The 27,916-nt window shown below is 43.7% G+C and overlaps 1 protein-coding gene across 4 annotated transcripts in view; it reads left to right on the top strand.

Annotated features, from left to right (window-relative positions):
* ANKRD11 (ankyrin repeat domain containing 11) overlaps positions 1-27,916 on the top strand; it is a 204,085-nt gene that overhangs the window by 169,926 nt on the left and 6,243 nt on the right. For 2 of the 4 annotated variants that reach the window (XR_010917756.1, XM_067536731.1), the window contains exons 5-9: positions 13,945-14,115; positions 15,336-15,539; positions 19,382-19,524; positions 19,997-20,144; positions 21,027-27,778. Coding sequence is in view for 3 of the 4 variants with exons in the window: in XM_067536731.1 (XP_067392832.1) it covers positions 13,945-14,115; positions 15,336-15,539; positions 19,382-19,524; positions 19,997-20,144; positions 21,027-27,778 (7,418 nt within the window). In the remaining variant the exon portion in view is untranslated. Of the gene's footprint in view, positions 1-13,380; positions 13,478-13,944; positions 14,116-15,335; positions 15,540-19,381; positions 19,525-19,996; positions 20,145-21,026; positions 27,779-27,916 lie in introns of all 4 variants that reach the window. The other 2 variants (XM_067536733.1, XM_067536732.1) reach the window with 2 other exon arrangements.

Genomic DNA, 27,916 nt, shown 5'->3' with positions numbered 1-27,916 from the left:
GCATGTGGTTCACAAGCCAAGCCCCCCGCCCCCCAGTCTACTCTGACAGCAGCTCCCCCCAGTGGATTTTTTTGGGGAGGCGAGTGAACCTCCTATCTCCTCTTTAGGGCTCCTGGTCAATCCTTTCCCCTCCCCACAAAGAACTCTCTGCTTAAAAAGCACACTCCCACCATTGATACCAGCGACTACCTCCAGCGTATTTGTTAGAAAGCAGCCTTATCTCCTAAGAGCAACGTGTTGAAGGCCTCATCTGTGTGTCTGGTCCTCTGCCTAAAGCACTGCAAAGCAACAGTAGACTACAGAACCCCTCCCTGAGGTGCTTGGGAGCTCTGGAGTCCATTGTTGTGTGCCTGTGGTTGCAAAGAATTCAGGGTGAGTTTAAAGACCCAAATCTTTGAGATTTTGAAGCCTGTCTGAGAAAAGAGGGCCAAATCCAGCAAGCTTTACTCCTGTGAGGAGTCTCACTGTAGGGCTGGGATTTAGCATAAGTAAAGTTAACAGGCGTCGGCCTTGAAGCTTTTAAAGGTGTTGCTGTTTTCCAGCCTCCTTCGTACCAATCCTTCAGCATGTTGTGTGACGCTAATTACTGGGCTAGAAATGCTGGATGAATCAGATGACCCAAATCATCCACTTCTTTCCCCTTCCTGGAATATGTGCATTGTTGGGTTGCCTAACTGGCTGCTGGTGTTTAGAGCTACATCCCATGGGAACAGCTTTGTTAGTCACAAGTTGCTAAGCTGGCTGGGGAATCCGTGAGAAGCAAACTGCTGGCTTATTCAGAAATGAGTGTCAATGTCAGAACAGCTTCATTTCTAGCTGCGCCCCATCATGGTAGCACCGTGTCGTTAGACTAGCAGACACCACTGCTCAGATCCCATTTAAACTCCCATTGAAATATAGATAGCCATGAGAAGGTGCTATGAGCCTCTGTGAACCGAAAATCTATCAATGATGGCTCGCTCCTGCATGTAAGAACTCTTATCAGCTGTGTCCCCAGGCTGTCCTGCCTCCAGCTTCCCAGGTAGGGAGAAGGAGCGTGGGCTGTCAGTCATGTGAAGCTTCCTCCCAGTATTTTCTCCCCTGTCCATGTCTCCTCACTGCTCTTCACCATAAACAAGCCGTCTGGAGGGTGGAATATCAGTAACTCTGAATTATTACTGTTTAACATCAAGGGCTGTGTTCTCACATTAGCCACTTGGGTTGTTTTTGAAATGATGGATTGATGGCTCCTTTAAGCAACTCAAGGGACCAGTAAATGACCACTTTTGCTGAGATGCCTTTTCACACTTCTGGTTGAAGTGTATCTCTTTTGTTTAAACCAGACCTGCAGATTATCTTGATATTTGAATTGTGTTTAGTTTAGGGGGTAGCATCTGGGCCTGTAGATCCATTGACCTCTATGGGCCTGATAGAAAACATAAAGATTTGCAGGTCAGGCTTTTTTTTGGAAGGTCATTTGACTTAATGCATCAGAGTTCACATTGTGTTCTTTAGAGCAGTTATTTATGGGTACTCCACTTTCTCGCACCACAGTTTAAGTCTAGGATACCCTTTCAGTTTAGCTCATGTGAGAATGAATTTCCACTGATGGCCTCTATCCCCCCTTTAGGTTAGGAAGCAATCACAGATCTCTCCTGTTTATTTTCCAGAAGCAGAGAGGACTGACCTCTCTCTGTCATTCTGTTGGAACAGAATGCTGCTTTTTTCCCCCTCATTTTCTTCCACTGTTTCCTTTTTCGCCTGAGTCTATTTGGCTGATAAGCCAGACGTCCATCTCCATTCTCTGTATCCTGTAACCCATTTGCACCACTGGCTATGCAGCTTATGCATAAAATTCCATGCAACAAATTGCCTCTTTTTTGTTGTAGACCCCCAGTTAACGTGACTTCATCCTTTGTCTTTTGATCCCAGTCCTATTCCTCCTGCTGTACTTGTCCTGCATTCATGTCCATGCTACCTTTTATTTTTTTTCACTTTAATTGCGACAACACATTCTTCTGGCTTCCATCCCATTCTCCTGGTGCTCCCTCTTGTCTGTCCAGCTGTATTTTTGTGCTCTTTCCCCTTTTGTGCTGCCATGATACTTAACCTGCTGCACCCTCCCCACTCTGAAGTCTCTTACCTGCCTTATCGTCTTGCCATGTGCACATTGTCCTTAGATTCTGACCCTGGCCAGTCCACAGAGGCTTGGGTTCATTCGTGTGCTGCTGCCCCTCCTTCTGCTCACTGGCCATGCTCAGGTGAAGCCTTTCCTTCCTCTCTCATTTGAACTGACATTCTCCAAAGTGCCAAAAACATTTTATGTGCTGCAACCTCCCTGGTAAAAATGAGTCACTTCATGCATCTGTGCTGTGGATAAGAAAAGCAGAGACTTGTGCTTTCTCTCAAAGGCATAATACATTCTCCATTGCTGTCTGTAGCATTCTAATTTATTCTTATTGATCCTTTGTCTGGCTGCATGTTTAGAGAATACACTGTTGAAAATCCTGAGCTTTAACAGAGCCAGCAGTTCCCCCACACAGTGCTGAAAAGTTCATTTTCTGCATTACTTGTTGGGCAACGGTATTCGTCCTCAGGGTACCAGCTTATATTCTTGTGTTATCATGTCTAAGCAGTTTAAACAGACGCTTGTGTGTTACAGGACATGTTACTAGGGAATGGGTGCACTTTGCCGGTGGAGCTCTGGGTTGGCGTTCCCTTAAACCCAAACTGTCAGGCTGCTCAGAATGTATTTAAAAAATCTGTACAGTTTTTCGCTGGCGTTGCCTTTCTTCCTTCACCCACTCCTCCTTTCTCCCTCCCACCTCAGCTAAGGCCTGTGCTTCAACCCGTATTGTGCTAAGCCTGCATGCAGGGCTAAACAGACAGCTGAATCTTGAATACCTCCACATGAAACAGCATGTGCTGTGGGACCTCTGGATAGCCACCTACCGGCTTCCAACAGTAAAGGATTTGTACTCTAAATTAATGCAGTGTGTGTTCGTGTGTGTTGTGTGACCTGGAATCTAATTTGGGCACAAGAACCACCTGTGGGCAAATCCTTTTGTTGTCCTAAAAATGTACTCGTGCTCTAGTCTTTCACCTAGAGCTCCCAGATTCAAATGTTTAGTTTTGCTGAAGAAATTAAAAGTAATTCCCTAGATGTATTCTGCAGGCATAACTGTATTCAGGCTCTGTGAATCCTTCCAGTTTCTGTGTCTAGCTCTCATTAATGTCAGTGTGAGTTAAGTGTCTGCACCATGAGGAGAACAGAAACCTTGAATTCAACAAAATAGCAAGAGAGGATTGAGGTTTTGTTCATAGAAAGTTAAAGGAAGGAGCAAATGAACTTCTTCAAACAGAGGTGAATGGAAGGTGGGATTTGACTAAATAGATTTTACTGTTAGCAAGGTAGCAATTTTAATCACAAACATCTCTCTCCCTCTTAGAGATGGGTTTTTAAGATGGCCTTATTGCGATTCCTCTGGAGAATTGTCAATGCCACCAGGTCCCTCTTTGTTTCTGCATGCCATTGTACATGCTCTGCATCAGCTTGTGCCTCCTTCACATCTGTAAAACAAATTGAAGTGTGTCTATATCTTTGTTAATGTTGTGAAACAGGATGGTAGCGTTGGTGCAATGGCATCTGAAAGGGCTCATATCTAGCTTTCTTACTTTCCAGCACTCCCTTGCTAAGGCATGTTAGTGTAACATAATCTTGCTCCTTGTTTACTGAAATAGGTGCCCAACTGCAAGTCTTGCTCTTCATTCACTGAACATTGCTGTAAAGATTTACAAAATTGCATTTCACTAAGTGATAGAGGCATTTGCAAAACTACTGTAGAGTGAAATTATGCAACCTTTGAGGACAGTCTTTCTGTATCTGGAGCAATTAAATAAAAACCACAGCTAGCACTGTTGTGTCTCAGCAGATCTGGATCAGGAAGGCCAGTTCAAAGCCTTTGTCTGTTGCTTCATTTATCAGGACAGTAAACTGAACTTTTTTTAGTCAAACCTTCTTGCCTTAGATTCAGAATTTGAAACCAAAATGTTAAGAGGGTAGCAGCACATCCTGTATCATTTCTGATCAGCTTTCCCCTCCTCCACTTCTGTCCTTCCTGTTTACATATTTGGTTTCAGGCCACCTATGAGTCTTGCTTCTGCACTCGTTCAACTCGTATGGGTAGCAGAGAACAGGCTTACCCCTTTGACTCAAAGCGATTGGGGGCCAGGGGATGCCTTATGAGGAGTGCTGATGTGTGTTGTGCATCGTCTTCAGTGGCAGTAGCTTCTGGCTGTGAAGAGCTTAAATGCCCAGGTTAAAAAGAATGTAATGTGTGTAATGGTTTTTATGTTGGTACTTCCATTTTGCTTGTCAGTTGAAGTCAGTGTGTTTGAGGCGCAGTGTGAGGATTTAGTTCTGCATTTACATTAGATTTCAGTGTATTTACATTCTTAATAATTTGCATTTCAGATAAGCAATCCAGGCAACTAGTTAAAAACGTGTATCTTGTAAAATTGTGTTTCTGAACAGTATTTTCTTCTGCCAGCCACATCTTCAGGATCATTCCAAGTTAGTCTAGCTGTCTTTGGGAGATATGCCTTTGAAGTCTGCTTGTTCATTCTTGCTGTATGGAATATTTGCCTTGGTTGGGTACAGCAACCTGATTGATTGTAAACTCCCGTCTTGACTACACTGGGGAAATGTGTAAGCATGTTTCTGCAATGGCAGCGACAGTGGAAGCTGCATTGTACACCAGGTGCAAGTGTTTTTGCCATGTCATCTAACCCTGATCATAACTAGTATAATTACTCACCCCATGTGTTCACAATTGTAGGTCTGCTTGTGCCTGAGATCCAGTTCAGAGCTCTCAAACCTGAATGACATTAACACTGGAAAAAGCCCCACCCTTCTCTTGATGCAATCAGCACAGGAAATGCAACCTGTGGCCTATTTCCTATACTGCCTCTCAAATGCTTAAAAAACTCAGATCAACTTCTGTGCTGCAGCAATCAGAGCTGACCATGTGATCATAAAGAGGATAATACAGTTCCTCATCTTGAGGAGTTTCTGCCACTACAGACATTAATGAATAAGCCTTAAAGCGTTGGGCTGTGGTATCCTCTTTTAACAGTTGGGGAAACTGAGGCACAGGGTGGTGACGTGATTTTGCCCTGGTCACACAGCAGGTGAGCGACAGATCTGGTGATAAATCCTAGATCTCCCAACTCCCAGGCTTGTGTTTAATCACAAGACGATTTCCTTCCTATGAAGGATGTAAGCACAGCATCCACAAGTAGTGCAGTTACTTTCATCCAACGTGTCTGTCTGCTTGCAGCAAGTGAAAGCAAGAGCTCAGCAGCCACTTTTTAGGTTTATTTTTATCCTTGTCGATCGCACGCTTTTAATGTTAAGTGTTCTGTGGAGGAGGAAATTTCTGCCATTGCAGAATTAGTAAGAATTTAACATTTTCAGGCAAACTTTGCAGGCATTTTTGCAAATTGCAGGCTCATTCTGACAGCCCAGAAACAGCCAAGTGATATTAATGAAAGTGTTCCTGTTCTAATTATAAACTCCTTCTGCATGCACACCCACAGAATAGCCCTTGACGACCTTCACCCCTTCTAGTTTGCTTTGGTTATATTTTATAGCTGTGGCACAGAGCTGGGTGAGATGTCCCTTAACATGACCCCATCAGTGCCCTCTATAATGTCTGTGGTGACAGATGGACCATGGAGTACCTAAGGGATATAGATATGGCTTTCCTTCCACAGCAGAGCATGCTGAGTAGACAAACCCTGATTTCTTGCAACACTGCTGTTTCCAGGTGAAACGCGATTTGCCAAGTCTGCATTTGATTTACGGCTGTGGAGGCCAATAAGGAACAAAATGCAGAGCTTGCGAGTCAAGGAAAGGACTTGCCTGCTGCAGTGGTTCTTTGAGCCATGTGGCCTGATATATTGTTGGCCATGCTGCAGTGGGATTCCGTTCATCTTGGAGGCCACGGGCTTGTGAGAAAATATCTACCCACTGAGAGAGGCAGCTGCCACAGGACTCCTGAGCAGTAGGAATGCGTAGCTCTGTAATGTGTTCACACCAGGAAGGATAAACTGCTTAGTAGCCTTAGCTCATGGCACTATCTAGGCCAAATCATTTTCTTGGTAAAAAATTATTTTTAATTTTATTTTAAGCCACCTACTTTTCAGTGATCTGCTTTGATCCTCAAGCTTTGTCACTACTGTCAGGGTGAATGAAATGTGGTTTTAGTCTAATTAAACTGGAGTTCTCCTTCAGCACATACGTTTCCTAAGTTTGTACATAAAATGCAGAGCTTATTGTAAGGGGGAGACTCCTGGATATGGAACAGCCATTTTTTAAACCAGGGAATCCAGATGCATGCAGTCAGTGAAAACAGACTAATTGTCAAACGTAGATGTTTCACCACTTGTGAAAGAGGTGGGTGGGAAGAACCCTGCCCTTCTCTCCTGGATGGTGTGGAGATGGGTGCTTTTGGAGAAGGATTGGAAGAGGAAGCTGCACAACTACCCCTCCCCTGTGTCAAAAGGCTAAGTATTGTCATGTAAATAACAGGTGAAAGACAGCAGAGTAGAAGAAAATGCCCAATAAAGGTGGTTGCTAGAGCACCCTGGGGATCAGTACTAGAAACAGCATTCAATGTATTTAACAGTGACTTCGAAGAGGGGATGAAAAGAACAGGAGGACATTTTGCTGAGAACACAAACTATTTAGCTGAATTGAGGCTAAGGACCTGACAGAGTTAGGTAATTGGGCAACATGATAGCAAACTAATACAAGCAGATTGTGCAAGAACACTGGAATGAACTGTGTACATTCTCTGCACGTGCTAGGTTCTGAAATGGTGGTAACTTTTCAAGGAAAGAATGAGGTGCGATTTGTTGGGTTGCTTCAGACATTTTCTCAGTGCATAATCATGGCAAAAAATGCAAATCTCTCCCCCAACCAGGAGCTTCTTAGTGAAAGCAGATCTGGCTTGTCACTCATACGGAAATGTTGATGTTTGAACTGAAGGACAAGCTCCAACTCTGCCTCTGTGTTTGTTGCAGGCTTTTTTGTTTTACAAGTATGCCAAGTCTGTCTAATTTATTTCACTCTTGTTGGGCTATGTAAGGCCTTGAACTGCACCGAATGGCCTCTCTTTATTTCACACACTTAGGGAGTTGTGAATCCACTTTGATAAAAATAAAATTGTTTAATAAAAAGGCTAAATTGAGTAAGCCACCAGTTTGCAGGCTACAGTACAGCCTCCCCTGGAATCCTGTCCTGTGTAGCCCCTCCAAAAAGACACCCCAGAAATAGAAAAAGTGCAGATGAGGGTGATACATGAACAGAGATTGCAGGAGTGAGGGTCCCCATTCCGGGAGAGAGTAAAAGATAGATACCGTTTATTTTGAGAAGGAAAATAGGAAAAGATAGGACAGGGGTCTATACCCTGAGTGGCAGAGAAGCCCGGTACCCCAGTCAATGTCCTGTGTACCCCTTGCCGTAATGCAGAGAACCAAGGAACAATTAAATAAATAGGCAACAAACTTAAAACCGATATAAGGAAATAGTTTCTTATGTAATATATAACCAACCTGTAGAACTAGTTACCTAGTTATACTAGGATATAATTGAAGTAAACCACTCGTGATTCATAAAAGGGCAATGCAGTAAGAACAGGAATGGTATCTGCAGTTATACACTAACTAAGATAACATGAGGCCTGTAATCCTAATGCCTCAGGGCAGAATCTGATGGCAGGATTTGAGAAAGTATTCCAAAATTAAATGCACTTAGAGAGAGCATATGCCTTACTCTCAGGCTTCAAGCAAGACGTTGGTCAGTTCCAGAGTGGCAGTTCCTCTGTTCCTAGGATACAGAGATGCTTCGTAGCTACAATGAAGCTAGGCAATGTTTGTTTCTTTGTCCAAGTCCTTAAAATTTGCAGTCCAAACCAAGTGAAAAGAGAATGTGGTTCGAGCAAAGAGAGACTCTCGATCAGGAAATTTTTCTTAATTAAAACAATGGAGTGAGGATAGTCCAGTGTTGCCTGACTCACACCAGAAATTCAGTGAATCTGACCCAGAACCACTTTGAACTTTTGTGTCTTATTTGATGCAACACCAGCTTTGCATGTAGAAATGGTCATTTCAGCCAGATAGGTGACCCTGTAGTTGGTGCTCAGAGAGGGGCTGGCTCAGTCCCCAGGTCTGGTCTCTTATTCTCTGGGCCAGCAGAGACTAGGGGCATCATGGAATATCAACGCCAGCTGCTGATCAGTTTGTGTGAAGTGAGTGGTTGGTTTCAGGTGTCCCTCTCCTAAAAAGTACTATACAGGTTATCACCATTGTTGGTGCATTCAACAAGGACTGCAGAGTTAAGGGGACCTTCACTTCTGGGAGTTGGTCAAGGTTGAGGGATGTTGTCAGGTTGGTACAGAGGAAGCTTATGACATTGTTGCTCGTGGTTTTTCCCCTATTCTCTGGATAGAATGGAAGATCCAGTTCCTAGGGCTGTCAAATCCGTGCTCTCTACTAAAAAACCCAAACATAAACACTTGACACCTTGTCTGAAAGAGTAAAGATTTAGAAATCTCTCCTAGTGCTGTTGCGTCAGATGTGCATAGGTGACACAGAAGGACTTAATTTATAACATACCCTTCACAGAAATATCTAGGCACAAAAACTGCAGACATACAAAATTCTCTAGTTCCCTTTGCAACTTTAAAGAATTCCATCACAATATTTCTCACTATCTAAGCAACTTTTTAACGTCCCCTTACAAACTAGAAGCAGGTGTGTTTTACTAAATCTTCTGATATATCAATGGCTACACCAGCTTGTCAAACTCCTGAGCACCAGCTCACTCTGCAGCATCCCAGCTTGGAGACTACCTTCTGAAGAACTAATCCGAAAGCTGAAAACAGGCTTGCATCTCCCTAGGAACTCTTAAATAGTCTGTTACAGCAGAAGATAATGGCTGTCTGTAATGACTGAGTAGATCTGGTTTACTTTGTTTCTTGGGTTCTTGTCTAGGTAGTTTGTTCCATAAGGAAGTGATAGTTGAATGGACAATTATGACATTTTACCATTCAAATCTTCTGCAGTTCATCTTGCCGATTAAGCTGTGTCACTCCAAAGATGCCAGGCTGAAGAACATGTTCCTCACATAGGTGTTCAGACTCCTTTAAGAAACTTCTCCTTCCAGTCACTGTGGTCTCTGATGGATGTATTTAATAATGAGCACTGCTTAAACCACAAACTTCATCTATTTGCTAATTGCTATGCAAGGTACATGGTTCTCTTCTGTGAAGCTCTTAAGAACCACATGTTGTGATGTCTAGGCCCAGTGGGATGGGTTAGATAGATATGACAGTCTTAATAATTGTTTTACTTTGTGAATTGGTCTCAATGCTTTAGTATGGTCGGATGGTCAGAATCCAACAAGGCTGGAAATGATTGCGTTGGTTTGTCATTTATAGCTGTTTACAAGGTGGTCTGACGTGCCTAACCTGTTATCTTCTACTTACTGCTTACAGTCTTAATTCTAATGTTAATCATTTTTGCACCGGAGGTTTCCAGTGCATTGCTTGCTAGCAGCAGATTTTGCACCTGACACATGCCAAGCCACCAGGGTTAGCAAGATCATAATAGTTCTAATTTATAATCTAAAAACCTTTCAATTTTTCAACAGCTTTCCCTTTCCAGAATCCCTGCTATCCTCCAGTTAAGCAATCTAATTTGTCTTGGGATAGATTAAAGGGAATCGTGTTATGTAACATAGGTTATTCTTGGATCACTACCACCCCTAGAAATACATTGGCATACACAGCATTAGTGGTGCAGTGTTCTCCTGTGTGTTTGAGTGGATTAAAATGCAGTTGTGGAGCTACACAGAGAGAAATCAGTAGTTAGCCAGTATCTGAACATAGCCTGGTTAGACAGTGGAGAACTTAAACAGATGATTTTGTATTTAAATTTGATCTTGTAAACTCTGTGGTGATCAGCAAGATAAGTGATCCATTCCTCTAACCACTACAAATGCTTCATATTGATTCACTGGAAACCCCAGTTTATTCGTCAACAGGTTTTTTTTGACACTTGGTGGTTGTGGGTGGGTGTTACACTGGATAGGACAGCAAAGTTAAAAAATCAGAGAAGCGTCTCAATTTCGAATTAATTCATAATTCTCTTAACACACAGCATGAGGGAGGAACACATGGTTGTGTCTGAGCATGTCAAAGATGTACATGTTTGGTCCAGGTAGCAGCTTTTTAATTTAAAGGGACATGCCAATGTAGAAATCACGTTTTTTTCATTGTGTACGGGACACAATATGGCTGTAGTTGAAAAAAGATTAGAAAGACTATTTCTGTATTTTTGCAACTTATTTTCCAGCTTTGTGCATAGTCATTTTCACTCATTCACCTGTACAGGTTAGCTGGCCACACAGTTTCCCCTGTTGTCTTTGTGAGTGGTTTTACACAGCAACAGAGGAGAGAGGATGAGACTTTAGAGACAGGAAAATGTGATAGTGAAACCATAGAAATCAGCAAAGGAACTTGGGGCAGAGTCCCAAGAGAAATTGCTTGTACCTCACCTTTGGAAATTGACTAGATTAAGTTGACAGTATCCTTTTCGAAATAAACAAGACAAACAGATCAAGGGTAACATAATGGGTTAAAGAACTAGCATTTCATCTGCACTGGAGGCCTAGGTTCACACTGATGGATAGTTTGGGGGATCTCACGCTAATCTGGCATGAATGTTCTTCTTAGCACCAAAGCCACGGAATAGTTAGGAAGAGTTAACTGTGGTAATCTGCTCAGGGGGGCCCAGACTATTGCAGGTTAGGGGGCAGTGCATTGGCAGAGCTGTGCAGGGAAGGCTGTCCAGCAGTATTGTCTTACGAGTGCCCCGGGTCTCAGAGCTTACACAAAAAGCTTGACACTACGTACGCTCTCTGGGCATGTTGGAATGCTGGCCTAGAGCCTAGCTAATGGTTGGCTTTTTGATCATTCTAGTTGAATTGTACAAATTTAATGCCATAGAAAATTCTTTATCCAGATATTACAAGCGTGTGTGTGTGTGTGTGTGTGTGTGTGTGTGTGTGTGTGTGTGTGTGTGTGTGTGTGTGTGTGTGTGTGTGTGTGTGTGTGTGTGTGTGTGTGTGTGTGTGTGTGTGTGTGTGTGTGTGTGTGTGTGTGTGTGAGAGCTAGTCCATTGGAAACCCACTTTGGACTTCCACTTCCTGCTCTAGAATCTCTGCTTGAAGATTCTGCATCTCCAGCTCTGTCTTTATGGCCAATGAGGACTGGGCAGGATGCTGTATCTTCCCCATTCTTTTCTGGGCTGTGAAGTAAGCACCTGGAAATTGAGCCCAGGTTTCTTACACGGCATTGCAGACCACTTAATGGTTTGTAACCCTGTTTTGGCGAGTTTTAACAATCCTCATAAAACTTCGTTCTCGGCAAAGTAGAATGTCTGTTAAAATTACAGCTTCCCTCCCTGCTATATAAATGTTATGTGGATTAGCTAATTGATTTATATTAAAGGCTGTATCAGTTCGTTTAAAACTATTGAATGGTGGGTGGCAGGGAAATCTCATACTAAACTGCAATGCTAGGATTCTTGGGGTAGCAGCTGGCAGAGAGTTGGTACAGGGTGAAGTCTCAGTGTTTCAAAATTATTACATTTGAATAGAGGTGCTAAGGTCGAGATCTAGGGGGCTTCCTATCCTTGTGGATCAGGATACTTCCAGGCTTGCCGTATTAGAACCCACCTCAGAATCTATTACAACTTCTGCAAGTATCCTGATGGTTATCCTCTCCCCCTGCTGGCTAGCACTGACTCACAGGGTAGCCGTCTAGCCAACTGCAAGAGTTAAGAAGCATATTTCCTTAGTTCAAAATATTCCCCCCCACCCCCCCAGCTTTATCTTGTGTATCAAAATTGGGGGGGGAAATTGCTCCTTTGAGAAGTGAATCCGATCAGTTAAATAATGAAGGGGTCTGTTTACGCAGCAAAGCTGTGGGCAATTCACCAGGGGCTTTACATTTTTATTTCAAGACTACAGTGCAACTAAGCACTTTTTCAATGCCCAGATTTCTGAGGCAGAATCTCACTAGCATGAATTCAACATAGAATCTGAGGACAGTTTGTGAGGATACAGCTGTGGGAACCATTTGTCTGCATCTGCCAGATATTTGATAGGTTTTATCTGCTTTTTCTATAAATGGCCCTTTATTGGTCTTTAGCAATTTGGTTTAGATCATACACGTACAGTACTTCTTACAGTTAATTTTAAAGCACTGAAGTATGTTAACATTTGGATTATTTATATGGATGTGCCATTATCTGGTTTTCTTGTTCTTCCACTGTGTATCTAGGACAGTGTTAGAGTTTATATTTTGGTTTTGTGGGAGTTTATTTCCAGTATTTATCTCCCTGGAATTGGTGCATCTTTCTGTTGCTATCTATTTCGTTCTTTTTAGCTAGAAATTAAATAGAATCATCTGGAACATCTCAGCCAGACAAACCTAATTTTTATTTCTTAAACTGTCACATTGATATTATATACTCAGACCCCATCCCCCTCTCTGAGGGACCTGTGATGTCTTGCATGCTGCTCTGCAGACCCAGCAGAGAGCACACATCACACTTGTGCTTTCTCAGAGTTCTGCTAACATCAGCAGGACAGGGCAGGGAAGCAAACAGGATGAGTGATAATTCTGGGTGTATGGGAAAGAGATCAATGTTTGCTAAGGGGTAATCAAAAAGCTGCTTAAGAGAAGCTGTATATTCAGGAAAGCATTGTACATAAAAGGAGTGAGGTAGCAAATCCATAATGCTTTGCAGCGTCTAGTTCTCTCTGGCTGTCTCTAGGATGTGATGCTCACCAATGAGAGCAGTGACAGGCGATGTGGGGAAAGGCCTGGATTTAGTGTTGTCCTGGCACTACTGGTCCTGCACACGCTATGGGTCACAAACACACATTGGCTGTGGGCAGCAGTTGCGCCCTCATTGCTCCCCGCAGGAGTTGTCTGTGGTTAGACCAGTTAGGTGGGAGTTACTGGGAGTGAAAAACTGCTCTTAAGAGTGTGTTGGTTTCACAGGGGTAGGTACAGGAAGGGACCCCGCTGAGTAAGCTCCTGAGGTGATATAGGAGAATGGTGTAAGTGGGAGGAGACACGGGGAGAGTGACAGGCTGCTGTTACAGTGGAAGAAGGGCCTCCAGCATGCTCACGCCCTGCCTCCATACGGGGATTGACACGACGTTTGGTAACGGTGCTGTAGTCTGCTTAGCTGAAGGGGATGAGATGGTGACATTTCAGAGCTCTTACAGTGTATCTTGTTAGCACTTTCTGTTGCTGCTTTTAGATGCCTCCAGTTCAGTCCATGCTGTGGTGGTATAAGGCTGGTACGCTCCTCGAAGCACCATGGCATGAAATGGAGGTTCCTAGAAGCAAGATGGAAGGTACAGTACTGACAGTTGGCCTCCGGGTGCATTCATTATCTCCCCTCTTGTGCTGCTGTTTTGGGGGGTGGGGAAAAGAGAATCTAAATATTAAAAAAACTGTTAGGGAACGGCCAGAATGCCAGCCACGTGACCCAGGGCAGGAAGTGCCCCGCTCTGTGCTTTGTTCCACTGTACCTAGGTGTTGCAGGGCTCTCCAGGCAGCCAGTGAGGTGTGTGCTTTATTGCCATGGCTTTTAACAGTTCTGAACAAGGGTATCTGTCCAAGAGCATCAGTGCTGGCAAATGCCAATGCTTTGAACACAGGTTTTTTCCACCAGTGGCTTCTTTATACTCTGTTAGACACTGACATGAATGGGGAAAGCTATTATTAGCACTTGTCTTAAAAATGAATGTGAATTTCAGTTGTGGAAATGTCTGTAGCATGAAACCTTCCCCTTCCCTTTCTGTCTCTGATTGCATCACAGAAAAGCAGGGTCCAGAACGGAAGAGGATTAAAAAGGAGCCTGCCACTAGGAAGCCTGGCTTGCTGTTTGGAATGGGGCTCTCAGGAATCAGGGCTGGTTACCCTCTCTCTGAGCGCCAGCAAGTTGCCCTTCTTATGCAGATGACAGCAGAAGAATCTGCAAATAGCCCAGGTGAGAGCTGAAAGTGTGTTTCTGCTTGGAGGCGTGGGTGTTTGTGTCTGAGCTCAGATGTAATGGGGCTCGGTATGCCTGTGCTTATTCGTAAACAACCACCTTGGTCACAAAATAGGCCAGGCTGAGCATGTCTATCAGTGGTGTCTGTCTGGCACTGAGGGGATGTTCTATAACGTTGGCAGCATAATTCTTCTGCCTCGAGTATCTCTAGACTACAGTATGAGAGTCTGGAAATGAACTTAAGGGATGCAATTGCTTCACGCCTGCCCAGTATTCTATCTTCACATAGTATCGCTTTGTGTGAGCTACACCTGCCGACCCCAGGTTAGACAAATGTCCCTTTATTGTGTTCTGAAATGGGAATGTAATGTTGGACAGACAGATGCAGAAGGCATTAATGCTTTTTAGTTCTTGGGATGACTAGCATATGTCAGAGCTCCATGTTTTTCACTAGTTTAATATGTTGATTGAGTAATAAGATGTTTTTGTGCGTAAAAGGGAGAATGATTATCTTTAGGATTCTTAAATGTTCCTTATGTAAAAGAACTAGACTCTGCTCACCCTGAGGTATTGTAATTTTAGTTATTATATAGTCAGTGTTTTTAATATGGAATTAATAGTTACTACAGAATAGTGAAATATCTGTTGCCAGTATGGTCTTCTGTGGGGTTTTATATGCATTATAGGGTATGTCTGTGTATCCTTCTATGTTTTATATACAGAACATTAGTGTATCTAGGCACCTTATTTTTGTTGCTGTAATTCTTAATGTGAATCTAGTTTCATGTCACTCTCACGTGATAGTAATTGAATTTCAGAATATTCAGGGGTTCCCCCAAGAAGCGTGTGTACTGTCCTTCCGGGGCTGTTAGCCCCTCTCATGTGCAGGAGGGAGGCTACTTCTACACTTCCCTTTGGGAGCAAGACTTTAGAGTAAGAGGAGACACTTTACCCTCTCCAAAGTCTTAGGGTTGCCTATAATCTATACTGCACCCTTCTCAGGTCTGTGCTTCGGTGCAGCCTACAGTTTATATCTGTATTCTACATAGGTTTTCCTCTGTCTCTGCATCTGGTTTAGAGGATCAGTTACCTTGGAGGGCCTTTCAGCCAGTGCTTCAGTGCAACTCTTGGATTAAAAGTATTGCAACAGCTCCCTCTGAGGGCTCAGGTTTTCCTCTGAATTGCAGTTGTTCATTATATTTCTCTTCTCCATGCAGTAGATACAACACCAAAGCATCCCTCTCAGTCTACAGTGTGTCAGAAGGGAACTCCTAACTCTGCCTCCAAAACCAAAGATAAAGTAAATAAGAGAAATGAGCGTGGAGAGACTCGGCTGCATAGAGCTGCCATCCGAGGAGATGCCCGGCGCATCAAGGAGCTCATCATTGAGGGTGCAGATGTCAACGTTAAAGACTTTGCAGGTAGCTGGCCCGGCTGGAGTTCAGCGATCTGTATTAATAAATCAGGAACCAAAAGTGCAGCCAGTGGATTTGTATGTTGTGCCCTGCAGCTGACCTCACCTTTACTAAATATAGGAATGGCCAGGCCATGTCAGACCAAGAGTCCATTGAGTCGAGTATCCCATCTCTAGACTGACAGTGGCCAGTACCAGATGTTTCAGAAGAAGGGGCAAGGAATGCTGTAATGGACAATTATAGAATGACCTGTGCATAGGAAAGCTTCTTCCTAACCCCAGGCAGTTATATGCCTTCTGGCATGAGCCACAAGCTAAAGGCGGTGTGGTGGAATAGAGTCTTAGCATGCGATGCTTCTTTTTGCTCTGAGAGGATGAGGATGGAGCATTGCAGACTGGGATTTGTAGTCCTTGAATGTCTTAGATCCTCATGAAAGATGAGGGCAGGTGCAGTGATTTGCTTCATTTTATAATCATTAGATGTGACCCAGCGAAGCCTTCAGATAGGTGAAGTTTGGATACCCCTGTGATTGTAAGTAGAGTTGGTAGCAATGCTTGTAGTTAAAGTTACCCAACACGTCCTATTCTAAGACCTTGTTTTCAGTTGCTTATTATAACTTTGTCAAATTTTAACCATTTGGGCTGAAATTTTCCATGTCAGGTCTTTGCCTTTGGCTGGTTTTTGTTTTCATTTTGTTTTTTATAAATTCAGCTGTTTCTAAGAATGAGATTAAGGGAAATTATTTTGCACATGCTGAAAAAATCATTGCTATCCCTGTGTAAAACTGCCCAAGTTTGGCTATGTTAGAGGACTGAAAAAAATCTGTTTGCACATGCTCAGTAGAGACTGGTTAGAGTTTGGCCCCTAAATTCTGTGACCATTTCATCTGTACTGAGAGTGCTCTATCCTAGGACTGTGGAGGCTGAATGGGACTTTTCCTGCAATTGCCCCTTTTGCTGTACCAGAACTGAGAACAGGGAGCCTGTCTCTCCTCTGCACTCCATGTTCCTTCTGCTGGTTCCCAGGCAGCATGGAGGAGAAACCCATCTGACTCAGATGCAGAGGGGACAAGAGCCAGACAGGGATGGGATATAGTTTGGGATAAGGACCCTAGAAATGGCTGGGCAAGGAGACTAGGAGCTGGAGTGAGGGGAAAAAGGGGTAGGAGAAAGAAACTGACAAGTTGCCCTGGGGAGGGAAGGCGGAAAGGGGCAAATGGGAGCCAGCAAGGCAACAGGGAAGATTTAAGGTGAGATGAAGAGCTGCAGTGGGTTGAGACTGGGAGTGGGGTAATGGGCGAGCTAAGATCTGATGTGGCGCCAGGTTGGAAGGGAGACTGGGAATGATGGCCAAGGATAGTGGGACAAGGAATGAGGTGGGGGGGGCCTGGGATAAAGAACCCAGAGAGGGAGACTATAACTGGGAATTTATGGGGGGTGGGGAGAGTGGGACTGAGACAAGGAGCCAGGAATTGGGGGGGCAGGAGCAGAAGATTTAGGATGGGCAGAAGGGTGCAGACTTCTGGGGGAGGAGCAGGGGCAGAAAAGTCTGTGACCACTAGAAACCACTCCCTCTAGAATCTGGAAATGGACCCCAAGAGTCCCGAGTCTCACCATTCCTCTGCTGTTAACAAAGATCCATGAAACCTGTCGGCAAAATGTGTTTTGTCCCCGTCTAATGATTGGTGCACGTAGAGGATGACAACCTACTACTGTTGTCAGTACTCTGTTAGCTCAAGTGGCAGAGGTCTGTGTGTGGATCACAAGGTTCCAACCCTGCTGCTGATCTGTGTGGGCATCAATATGATTCCACGCTACAGAATTTCAGGAGAAGGAGCAGTTTTCAGTTCCATTTTGTAAAAACCTAGGAAATCACACACACACAATATTAAAACTTTTAAGGTTGCAGAGTCAAGCACCCAAAAGCTAGGAAATGCCAGAAGTAAGGTTACCTGTTCAACCTTAATTTGGCCTCTTTATGCATATGTGTTCAGATAAAGTCTTTAATTACTTTAATTACACGATTACTTTACAATGATCACATGCTATTTTTTCCTCAAGAGCCCTGCCTCATTGGATGGACTGTGCTGTGGGAAGGAATCAGCACTGTGTAGTGACGGAGGCTGTTTGCTGTAGGACCCCTGCTTCATTTGTTGCAGAAGCTGGAAGTTGTACAGTGAACGAGGCCGGAGATTGCAGGAAGAGATGGGATGGTCTCATGATTAAGACAGTTGAATGCCACCCTGGAGAACTGGATTCTATCCCTGCCTCTGAGTTCATATGTGATGCCGGGCAGGTTGCTTAAACCAAACTTTTCACAGGGGCCCGCTAATTGTACGCTCCTCACTTTCTAGAAGCCCATTTTAACACTCTGGGGCTGCTTTGCGGAAGCGTTGGCGGCTGTGACTGAAGTCAGTGGGAGGTGTGCTTTGGCCATACAAAATGCTGCATAGTGCTACGTAGTCTGAAACGTCAGGTTCTAGGCACCTCAAATTGGGTACCCAAAATTAGTGCCCTCTGGCCCTTAAAGTCTCTCTGCCTCCATTCCCTGTCTGTAAACTGGGGATAATTGCATCCCTCACCTCACTGGGTGTTGTGAACATAAATTCATTAAGATTTGTGAAGTCCTCAGATGCTTCACAAGCACCACAGAAAAGCCCACCAGGAAATGAAACGTTCTGTATTCAGAGCAGGGTTTGAATAATGTGCAGTTAATAAAACCACACATTGAACAGAGCAGAAAACAAAATATTGAACAGCTGCTCATTCAGTGAGTGCTGTCCATCCTGTGCATTGAGGGAGGCAGGGATCCTCTGCAAAAAGATATGATCATGTAATTAAAGACTCTCGCAATTTGTATGTACTCACAGGAAGGCTGAATTAAGGTTCCATGGGCAGTCTAGCTTTTGAGTGCTTGACTTTGTGACCATAACATTCTTTTAAAGGGTGTTTTTTTGGATGTAATAATAGATATGCTTATTTGAGCTGTGTGTGTTTAACATCAGTGTTCTATTGAAGCATGTGTCTTGGTTACAAGTAATTTCAATCACAGCTGCCCCTTTTTAATAGTACAAGTGAGGGGTTCTGAAAGGTTCACACCACACTCTCCGCATAATGCCTGCTGAGAGACTTCAAAACCAATTCTGCTTAGAAATCAATCTGCCCGTGTATGATAGACATTTTTTACCTTTCTTTCCCTCATTCTTTAGTGGTTTGTTTGAGAACAGGAGCTTTTGTTTCTGCAGAGTTTGTCTGCTTCCACACTTAGTCCCTTCCAGAGGTTATGGTCCTGTTTGTGGTGATACATACACTTGCTTGCTCTGGAAACGTTGCAGACAATCTGTACACTCTGAGTTCAGCGAGAGGATACGGTGTATGAACAGATGAATTCTAAACACCGATCCTGACTGACTGACGGTGTTCCTCCTATCAAAGAGTTAAAGGAAAAATCTAATGAGACCAGAGCTTCATGAGTTATCAGCCACCCTTTAATTTCATTCTCTAAACTTTCTCTGCTTTTGGAGTTCACAAAGCAAAGTGAAAGTTGTACGGGACAATTGGCGGTAGCACACAGTATTGCCAAACAGAAAAGCTAGATGGACTCAAGTACCAGGTGTTGGGCTGGCAAAAAAGTTGCTTTCCAAAGCAGAACTGCTGGTGTCTTGGGCAGACACCCTTGGCCATGCAGGTCCTGCTGTGCCATATGCTAGCTGTCAGCAGTCAGACCACAGGCAAGCTGTCATGTCTGCAGCCAATCGCAACATCTATTTAGGTTACTGTGTGACACTGTTCATAATTATCTACAGTAAAAATGAGTTGCCCATGTCAAGAGTGTTTGTGTGCTTGCAGGCTGGACAGCATTGCACGAAGCATGTAACCGGGGTTACTATGACGTTGCAAAGCAGTTGCTTGCTGCCGGCGCCGAAGTCAACACAAAGGGGTTGGATGACGACACCCCGCTGCATGATGCAGCTAATAATGGGCACTTCAAGGTTGGTTCCTGCTGAATTTAGTAGCCAGTTTTTAGTGATGTGTTACAAGTTTGGTTTTCCTACGCTTCAAGAGGTATCTGTATAGGCACTTGCTAATTAATTTAATGCCTCTAGTCGCTGACAGGCATGTTGCATCTTTCCAGGTGAGAATCTTTCTCCTGCCCCTGTGCTATTAAATGTGCTAGTTTTCCCCCTTTGTGTCAGAGAACTCTGAATTGGAGGTGGGAGCTTGCTACCAGGAGAATACAGGTTTGCATTCCCACCCCCCTCCCCCATAAATTTGTCCTGCCCTTTTCTGTGATCCTCATTTCAATCAGTGTGTCCATGTCACTGGGTGACAGAGGGCAGGACTACCAGCCAGCTCTCACCTCCTTTCTGCTTGTCTGTCTGAACTCTCCACAAAAGTGACGGGACTGAACCAGCTTCCTTCAAAACTGAACCGTATGGAAACTGAATTTTTTCTTATTTTTAGGTGGTAAAATTGTTGTTACATTACGGCGGGAACCCTCATCAAAGCAACAGGAAGGGAGAGACGCCGTTAAAAGTCGCTAATTCCCCCACCATGGTGAATCTACTCTTGGGAAAGACTACCTATCCTTCTAGCGAAGAGAGCTCAACAGGTGAGATGCTGACCTCTGCGTGTGATGGGTGTTGGGATAGTGGTCTGTCACCATAGCAGCGATCTGCAAACACAGCTGCATTAAAACGCACAGAAGTTACGTCTCCGAAACATCTGTGTGCTACTGCAACAGCCAAGAGTCAATCCACAGCCACGCTGTTCTGATGCTTAGAAAAGCTACCCTTTGCTCAGAGCTCTGCTGCTCATCCTGGGAAGTTCAGTTGTAGGAGCCTACAGCTGAGACCATCCTAGATGTTTCCACCTACCACAACTGGGGATGTAGGAGGTGAGGCTGGGCCCCATATCATTCAGGGTTCAAAGACTGTCGCCATTTTGATGTGCACCGGGAAGTACATGCGGAAATTCTCGCACACGTGCTATGTGTTCATTACAGCCTACCCTGTGAGGAAGCAAGGTGCTATATTTGGCACTTGCTGAAGCTTCCAGATAGTGCTCCACTAAATTACTAAATGGCCGTAGTCTAGCTTGGAGGTGATAAGTTATAGCTGATAACTGCAAAGCCTGCGTTGGATGGGCAGCTTCTTAGTGATAGTTCGAGAGAGGCACTGCAGGCTACTGCTCCTCCCAGAGAATCCTGGCCTGCAGCCCATTTGTGTGTGAGAACTGTGCTAAAAGTGTTCACTCCACCTGCTCCCAAAGTGGTGTTTTCAATGACATCCTCCACAAGTTTGAAACTCCCTGGGTATTTTTGCAAAGGAATTTTAAACTCTCTCTGTAGGCTGAGCAAAAGTGATTGCTGGGCTTAGCGTGTGGGGTGAAAGGAGACTGCTAGTTTGGAAGTTGAGGGATGGTCTGAAGAATGCGTATTTCTCCCTGAAAACAGCCTACGAAGCTAATGCTTTGTGCCCTTTTTTCCCCACAGAGAGCTCAGAAGAGGAGGAGGAGGAGGAGGACGCCCCTTCGTTTGCACCTTCCAGCTCCGTTGATGGCAATAACACAGACTCTGAGTTTGAAAAAGGCTTGAAACATAAGACCAAGAACCAAGAGCCCCCCAAAACAATCACACCAGTAAAGGATGAATATGAGTTTGATGAAGATGATGAGCAGGACAGAGTCCCGCCTGTCGATGACAAGCATTTGCTGAAAAAGGATTACAGGAAAGAGACTAAAGCAAACAGTTTTATTTCCATACCCAAAATGGAAGTAAAAACGTATACTAAAAATAACACAATTACACCAAAGAAAGCTGCCCATCGCATCCTGTCAGACACGTCGGATGAAGAGGATACCAGTGTAGCTGTGGGGACTGGCGAGAAGCTAAGACTATCGACTCACTCGATACTGCCCAGCAGCAAGACTCGGGAGCTCGCCAACGCCAAGCCACAGAAGGAGAAGAATAAAGTGAAAAAGAAGCGGAAAAAGGAGACAAAGAGCAAAGAGGTTCGGTTTGGCAAAAAAAATGACAAATTTTGTTCCTCTGAATCAGAGAGTGAAAATTTAGAGAGTGAGGAGGATGATAGAGACTCTGTTCAAAGCTCTAGCTGTGTAAAGGACTCTAGGCTAGTGCTAAAGGAATCCTCCTTGTTCAACTCTCTGTCTGCCTCTTCCACCTCTTCTCATGGGAGTTTAGCTTCACAGAAACATAACCCTAATCTTGCAGACCAGCACTCCAAGCACTGGAGGACAGACAATTGGAAAACCATATCTTCTCCGGCATGGTCAGACGTCAGTTCCTTATCGGACTCCACAAGGACGAGACTGACAAGTGAGTCAGATTATACGTCCGAGGATTCGAGCTTAGAATCATTAAAGCCAGTGAGAAAGAAGCAAGAGCACAAAAAGAAAAATAACTCTCACAATGCTGTCTCTGAGAAGAAGAATTCATTCCATGCCAATGTGGATGGAGCGATTCCAAAGCTGGATAAGGAGGGGAAGGTTGTTAAAAAACATAAAACAAAACATAAACACAAAAACAAAGAGAAAGGACAATGCCCAGTCAACCAAGACATTAAAATAATCAAAACTTTTTCTTTTGAATATGAGGACTCTAAGCAAAAGCCTGACAAAGGTTTGATAGTAGAGACTGAAAGTCCAAGCGAAAATAAATTAAAAGTGTTAAAACATGAGAGAGAACACTTTAAGAAGGAAGAAAAGCTCCTGAAAAGTAAATCAGAGGAGAAGGAGTGGTTGTTTAAAGATGAGACTGGAAAAGCCTCCAAAGAGGAGAAATCATTAAAAAAAGTCAAAGAGGGGAGTAAAGACATCGGCAAATCTTTCAGAGAGGAGAAGTTGAGTAAATCAGAAAAAGAGAAACCCATAAAGGAGAAGTCTCCCAAAGAGGAGAAACCTAGAATACACAAGGAGGAGAGAAAGAAAAAGTCAAAGGACAAGCAGTCAAAGTCTGAAAAGAAGAATGATCTGAAGGAGGAGAAAATTACTAAATTGGAGAAAGAAAAAACCTTCAAAGAGGAAAAAGAAAAATGTAAAAAAGAAAAAGTTTACAGAGAGGAGCCTGGATTTGATGAGTTTAGTAACAAAAGCCAATTGCCGGAAAGTGAGGACACAAAGTTCAGCCTTTCTGATGATCAGCAAGAGAGATGGTTTTCTGATTTGTCATCTGATTCATCCTTTGATTTCAAAGGTGAGGATAGCTGGGATTCTCCAGTAACAGACTTCAGGGAGATTAAAAATGACATGGCAAAACTAATCATAGAAACAGTGAAGGAGGAAATTAAAGACAAGAAAAGGGAAAATAAAACAAAGGAAAAGAAGGAATACAATGAAAAACGCAATGAAAAGGACACTTTTTTAAAAAAAAGAGAGAGAGAAAGCATCGACAAAAACCCTGAGAAGAAAAAGGACCAAACTGAAAAGCATAAAGTCACTCCTAGTTATCTGCCAGAAAAGGACAAGAAGAGGAAAGATTCTGCAGAAAGCACTAAAGAGCGAAAGGAAAAAGATCCAGGTGAAATCAACAAAGAGAGAAAAGATTCCTCTGATAGCAGTAAAGACCGAAAGGACATTAAAATTAAACAAGAGGAGCCCTATCGAGATGAGTTTAAAGAATATGGTTGTGAAACATTCTTCAAGGAGAAATCTGACCCTGAATTCAGTGGAAAAAATGTGGAGAGTTGGGAAAGGCACCATTCAGGGAAGGATAAGGAGAAGAAAGATGCTCCTGATAAGGACAAGAAGGAGAAACTGAAACCAGAAAAATATAAGGAGAAATCTAAAGAAGCGGACAAAGAGAAAAATGAAAAAGCTGTTGCTGAGAAAAACCAGAAAGACAAAGAACTGGATAAAAGTTTTAAAGAGAAAAAAGATACTAAGGAGAAATACAAGGATCTGCATAACAAAGACAAAGAAAGAAAAACTTCTTTTGACTATATCAAAGAGAAAAAAGATAAAAACTTCTCTGGCGATAGAGAGGACTTCTCTGAGAAAAGAGATGAGAAAAAAGGAAAAGAGAAAAGCTGGTACAGTATCGCAGATATCTTCACAGATGAAAGCGAAGATGAGAAGGATGATTACAGCTTAAGCGGATTCAAAATCAGTGAGGCCGTTGGGAGCGAATTACATCGAATGGACAGCGTACAAGAAAAAGATGATAGCACGGCTGCTGAAAAGGAACTTTATCTTGCCGACAGGCACAGAAAGTACTCTTCTGACAGGCAACATTCAGGAGAGAAACAGAAAGACAAAGACTCTAAAGAGAAGAAAAAGGATAAAGGATTAGCAGAAGGTGGGAAGGAGAAAAAAGAGAAGAATTTCTTTGAAAAACACAAAGAGAAGAAGGATAAAGAGTCTATCGAGAAGTATAAAGACAGGAAAGACAGAACCTCAGTAGACTCCACCCAAGAAAAGAAAAACAAGCAAAAGCTCCCAGAAAAGGTCGAAAAGAAGCATGCTGCCGAAGAGAAAGTAAAAAACAAGCATAAGGAAAAGATGGATAAAGAATATTCCAAAGAAAAGAAGTCTTCAAAAGGAGGAGAGACAGAGAAGAGCCTGTTGGAAAAATTGGAGGAGGAGGCCCTCAATGAATATAGAGATGACTCCAATGATAAAATAAGTGAGATTTCTTCTGATAGCTTCACGGACAGAGGGCAAGATCCAGGACTAACCAACCTCTTTGAATCTTCTAACCTTTCTCTTACGGATGCCTCTGAGGAAAAGTATAAAGAGTCTCTTCCTTTGCCCTGCTTGCAAGACAAATTCAAGGAGAAGGAGAGACACAGGCATTCCTCCTCGTCGTCAAAGAAAAGTCACGAGAAAGAGAAAGCAAAGAAGGAAAAATCAGAGAAAAAAGAGAAAATGGATGAGTTTAAAGACTCCAGCAATAGAAAAGATTCCACTCAGTATGAAAAAGAATTCTCTGGGGATGGGGAGACTTTTGGTATTTCCTACAGCATGAAAGCAGAGGTCGAAGAAGAACTGGATAAAAACATGGACTACTTGTTTTCTGAAAAGAAAGATAAAAATGATTCTGAGAGAGAACTTTCAAAGAAGTCAGAAAAAGAAAAGACTTACGGTTCCAGTGCCATCAGCACAGTCAAAGAGAAGAAGAAGAGAGAAAAGCACAAGGAAAAATGGAAGGATGAAAAGGAAAAACATAGAGACAAACATACAGATGGATTCTTTAAACACCACAAAGATGAGACAAAGTCTGTGGTTAAAGAAAAAGATAGCCCTCAAGTTATCACGTTCAAAGATAAGTCAAAAGAGGAGAACCTCAAATTTAGTGAAAGCAAACTGAAGGAGAAACTCAAGGAAAACCAAGAGAAAGACAAAACAGAGTCTCTAAAGATAAGTAATGGAAATGATAAAATAACTTTGTCCAAAGATGGTAGCAAGAAAGATAACAGACCTAGAGAGAAGCTTCTGGGGGATGGTGATCTAATGATGACCAGCTTTGAGAGGATGCTGAGCCAAAAAGACCTGGAAATTGAGGAGCGCCACAAAAGGCACAAAGAGAGAATGAAGCAAATGGAGAAGATGAGGCACAGATCTGGAGACCCCAAATTAAAAGATAAAATTAAAACCTCTGAAGAGATGCGTAAGAGGAGTCTGGATTTGACCACAAAGAAACCACTAACACTTGATACACAGCTAAAGGACAAAAAGCTCAAAGAATTAGGTCCACTGACTCCCATATTGTCACCAGATAATAAGCCACAGCCTACTGTGGGGACAGATTCAAAAGATTGGATAACTGGCCCTCAGCTGAAAGAAATTTTACCTGCTTCTCCGAGGCCAGATCAGAACAGGCCGACAGGTGTTCCAGCTCCAGCTTCCGTAGTTTCTTGTCCAAGCTATGAAGAAGTGATGCAGACACCAAGAACTCCTTCGTGCAGCAATGAAGATTACACAGATCTGATGTTTGATTGTGCTGACTCTCAGCACTCTCTGCCCATATCCACAATGTCCATAAATGCATGTTCTCCATCCTTTTTTGACAGATATGCAAATGCTTCGAGTGGACTCCCTGACAATCCAAGTCAGACTCCAACGAGGACCATAACCTCCACAAACCTTTATCGTTCAATCTCTGTTGATATAAGAAGAGTCCCTGAAGAAGAGTTCAGTGCTGGAGACAAGTTTTTCAGGCAGCAAAGTGTCCCAGCAACATCAAATTATGATTCTCCAGTTCAGCATGTGATAGAGGAAAAAGTCCCTCTTCCTTCTGTTCCTGCAGAAAAGTTTCCGTGTATGTCTCCAGGGTATTATTCACCTGACTACGGAGTTCCATCACCCAAAGTAGAAGCTTTGCATTGTGCACCAGGAGCTATTGGCAATGTTGTCCAATCACCCGAAAGTGTCTTTTCTGCTTTACAAGCAAAATCTTCCCCTTCTCAAAGAGATGAGCTGCTTGCACCGTCTGTAGAAAGTGCTCTTCCCCCTGATCTTGGCATGCCTTTGGATACCACAGAAGAGCAGCAAGCTACGGCTTCTATTTTGCCACTCGAATCAACCTTTTCACCACCTATGGAAGAAAATCATTTTAGATCAGGTATTTCAGAGCAGAACAATATGGACTGGGACAACCCTCCTTCCAGAAACCCCGATCCTCCCATGCCTCCTAGCTTGATTGGTAATCCCTCTGATCACCCCCTCGGCTGGTCAGTGGGATCAGAACTTCTAATGAAATCTCCCCAGAGGTTTCCTGAATCCCCTAAGCCATTCTGTTCACTGGACCCAATGCATCCCGCACCAGTGCCCTTTATTTCTACAGATTCTCCGTACCCAGTTTCTCCTATTTCATACCCGTTGTCAGTTTCTGAACCAGGGCTTGAGGAAGTAAAGGAAGATGCTGAAGAAGCAGTTCCAGGGGAAATGGCAACTGCAGAAGAGCAAGCTCCCTACATGTCCCCCACAAGATTAGACACTTTCTTCAATAGCTGCAAGCCTCTTCCAGAAGAAACACCCGAGATGCCTTCAGAACCTCCTAGTATGCCAACAGAAACTCAGGCAGAGGCTGTGAACACTCTGGAAAACAATTACTTGGAAAACGGTAACGTTGCACCTGTAAACCCAGAAGAGCCGGTAACATGGCCTGATCCATTCACAAACTCGGAAGATGACTTGGACCTTGGTCCCTTCTCGTTGCCAGAATTGCCACTCCAAGCTAAAGATGTTCCAGATGCTGAAATGACTGAAGTGGCATCGATAGAGGAAAGCCCAGTAGCTGCCCCAGAAGTCATAAATACTGGGGTCATAAATGTGGGTGTGTCTGTCGCAGTTTCCAGCGAGCAGGAGGAGCTACCGCTTAGTCAACCAAGTACGTTATTGGCCACTGAACCAGAGCCGCAACTTGAGGAGCAAGAATCTGAAGTGATTGCACCAGAAGCTGCATCGGAAGCATCGAATGTACCAGAAGAAAAAAGATTGGAAGAATCGGAGGCACAGAGTTTTCAACAGACTGCTTCAATAGAGCTTGCTCAGCCAGAAAAGAAAGAAGCAGAAACAAGCCATGAAGAATTGCCCTCATCAAACTGTGCAATGGAGAGTGGATCTCCAACCAGCTTGGCACAAGTGAACACTGCTGAGAGTGGAGTCACGCAAGACAGTGCTGCAGTACAAAGTGGTAGCCAAGTCTCTTCCACTCAGATGGACGCACCTCAGGGGAACACTCCTGTAGAAACCATAGAGCCAGTACAAAAACCAGTAGCAGAAGTTCCCAAACCACCCAAAATAGAAGAGATCCCGCAACGAATTACCAGGAACCGCGCTCAGATGCTGGCCAATCAAAATAAACAGAACACTGCATCTTCTGAGAAAGAGTTTGCTCCAGTTTCCACACCTTCCACGCGTGCAAAAGGGCGAGTAACGGAGGAAGACGATAGTCAGGCCCAACATCCACGTAAACGCAGGTTCCAGCGTTCCAGCCAGCAGCTGCAGCAGCAGATTAACACATCCACCCAGCAGACAAGAGAGATGATACAGCAGACACTAGCAGCTATTGTAGATGCTATAAAACTGGATGACATTGAGCCCTATCACAGTGACAGATCAAACCCGTACTTTGAGTATCTTCAGATCAGGAAAAAGATTGAAGAGAAGCGGAAAATCCTCTGCTACATCACTCCCCAAGCTCCCCAGTGTTATGCTGAATATGTCACCTATACGGGCTCCTACCTGCTGGATGGCAAGCCGCTAAGCAAGCTTCACATTCCAGTGGTGAGTTACCCTCGCTGTTCCTTCTCCTTGCTCCAGTCTCTTTATGCAGCAATAAAACCGAAGTGCTGGGAAACCTCCCTCAGTGCTACCAATATAGCCAAGTCAAGCATGGCTGTCCTCCAACACAGTCACAGCACA

This window comes from Emydura macquarii, unplaced genomic scaffold (genome assembly GCF_026122565.2).
Source record: "Emydura macquarii macquarii isolate MOO-44397 ecotype Brisbane River unplaced genomic scaffold, CSIRO-AGI_Emac_v2 contig_3647, whole genome shotgun sequence".
Classification (NCBI taxonomy): domain Eukaryota; kingdom Metazoa; phylum Chordata; order Testudines; family Chelidae; genus Emydura; species Emydura macquarii.
This window is presented reverse-complemented; position numbering and strand designations above follow the sequence as displayed.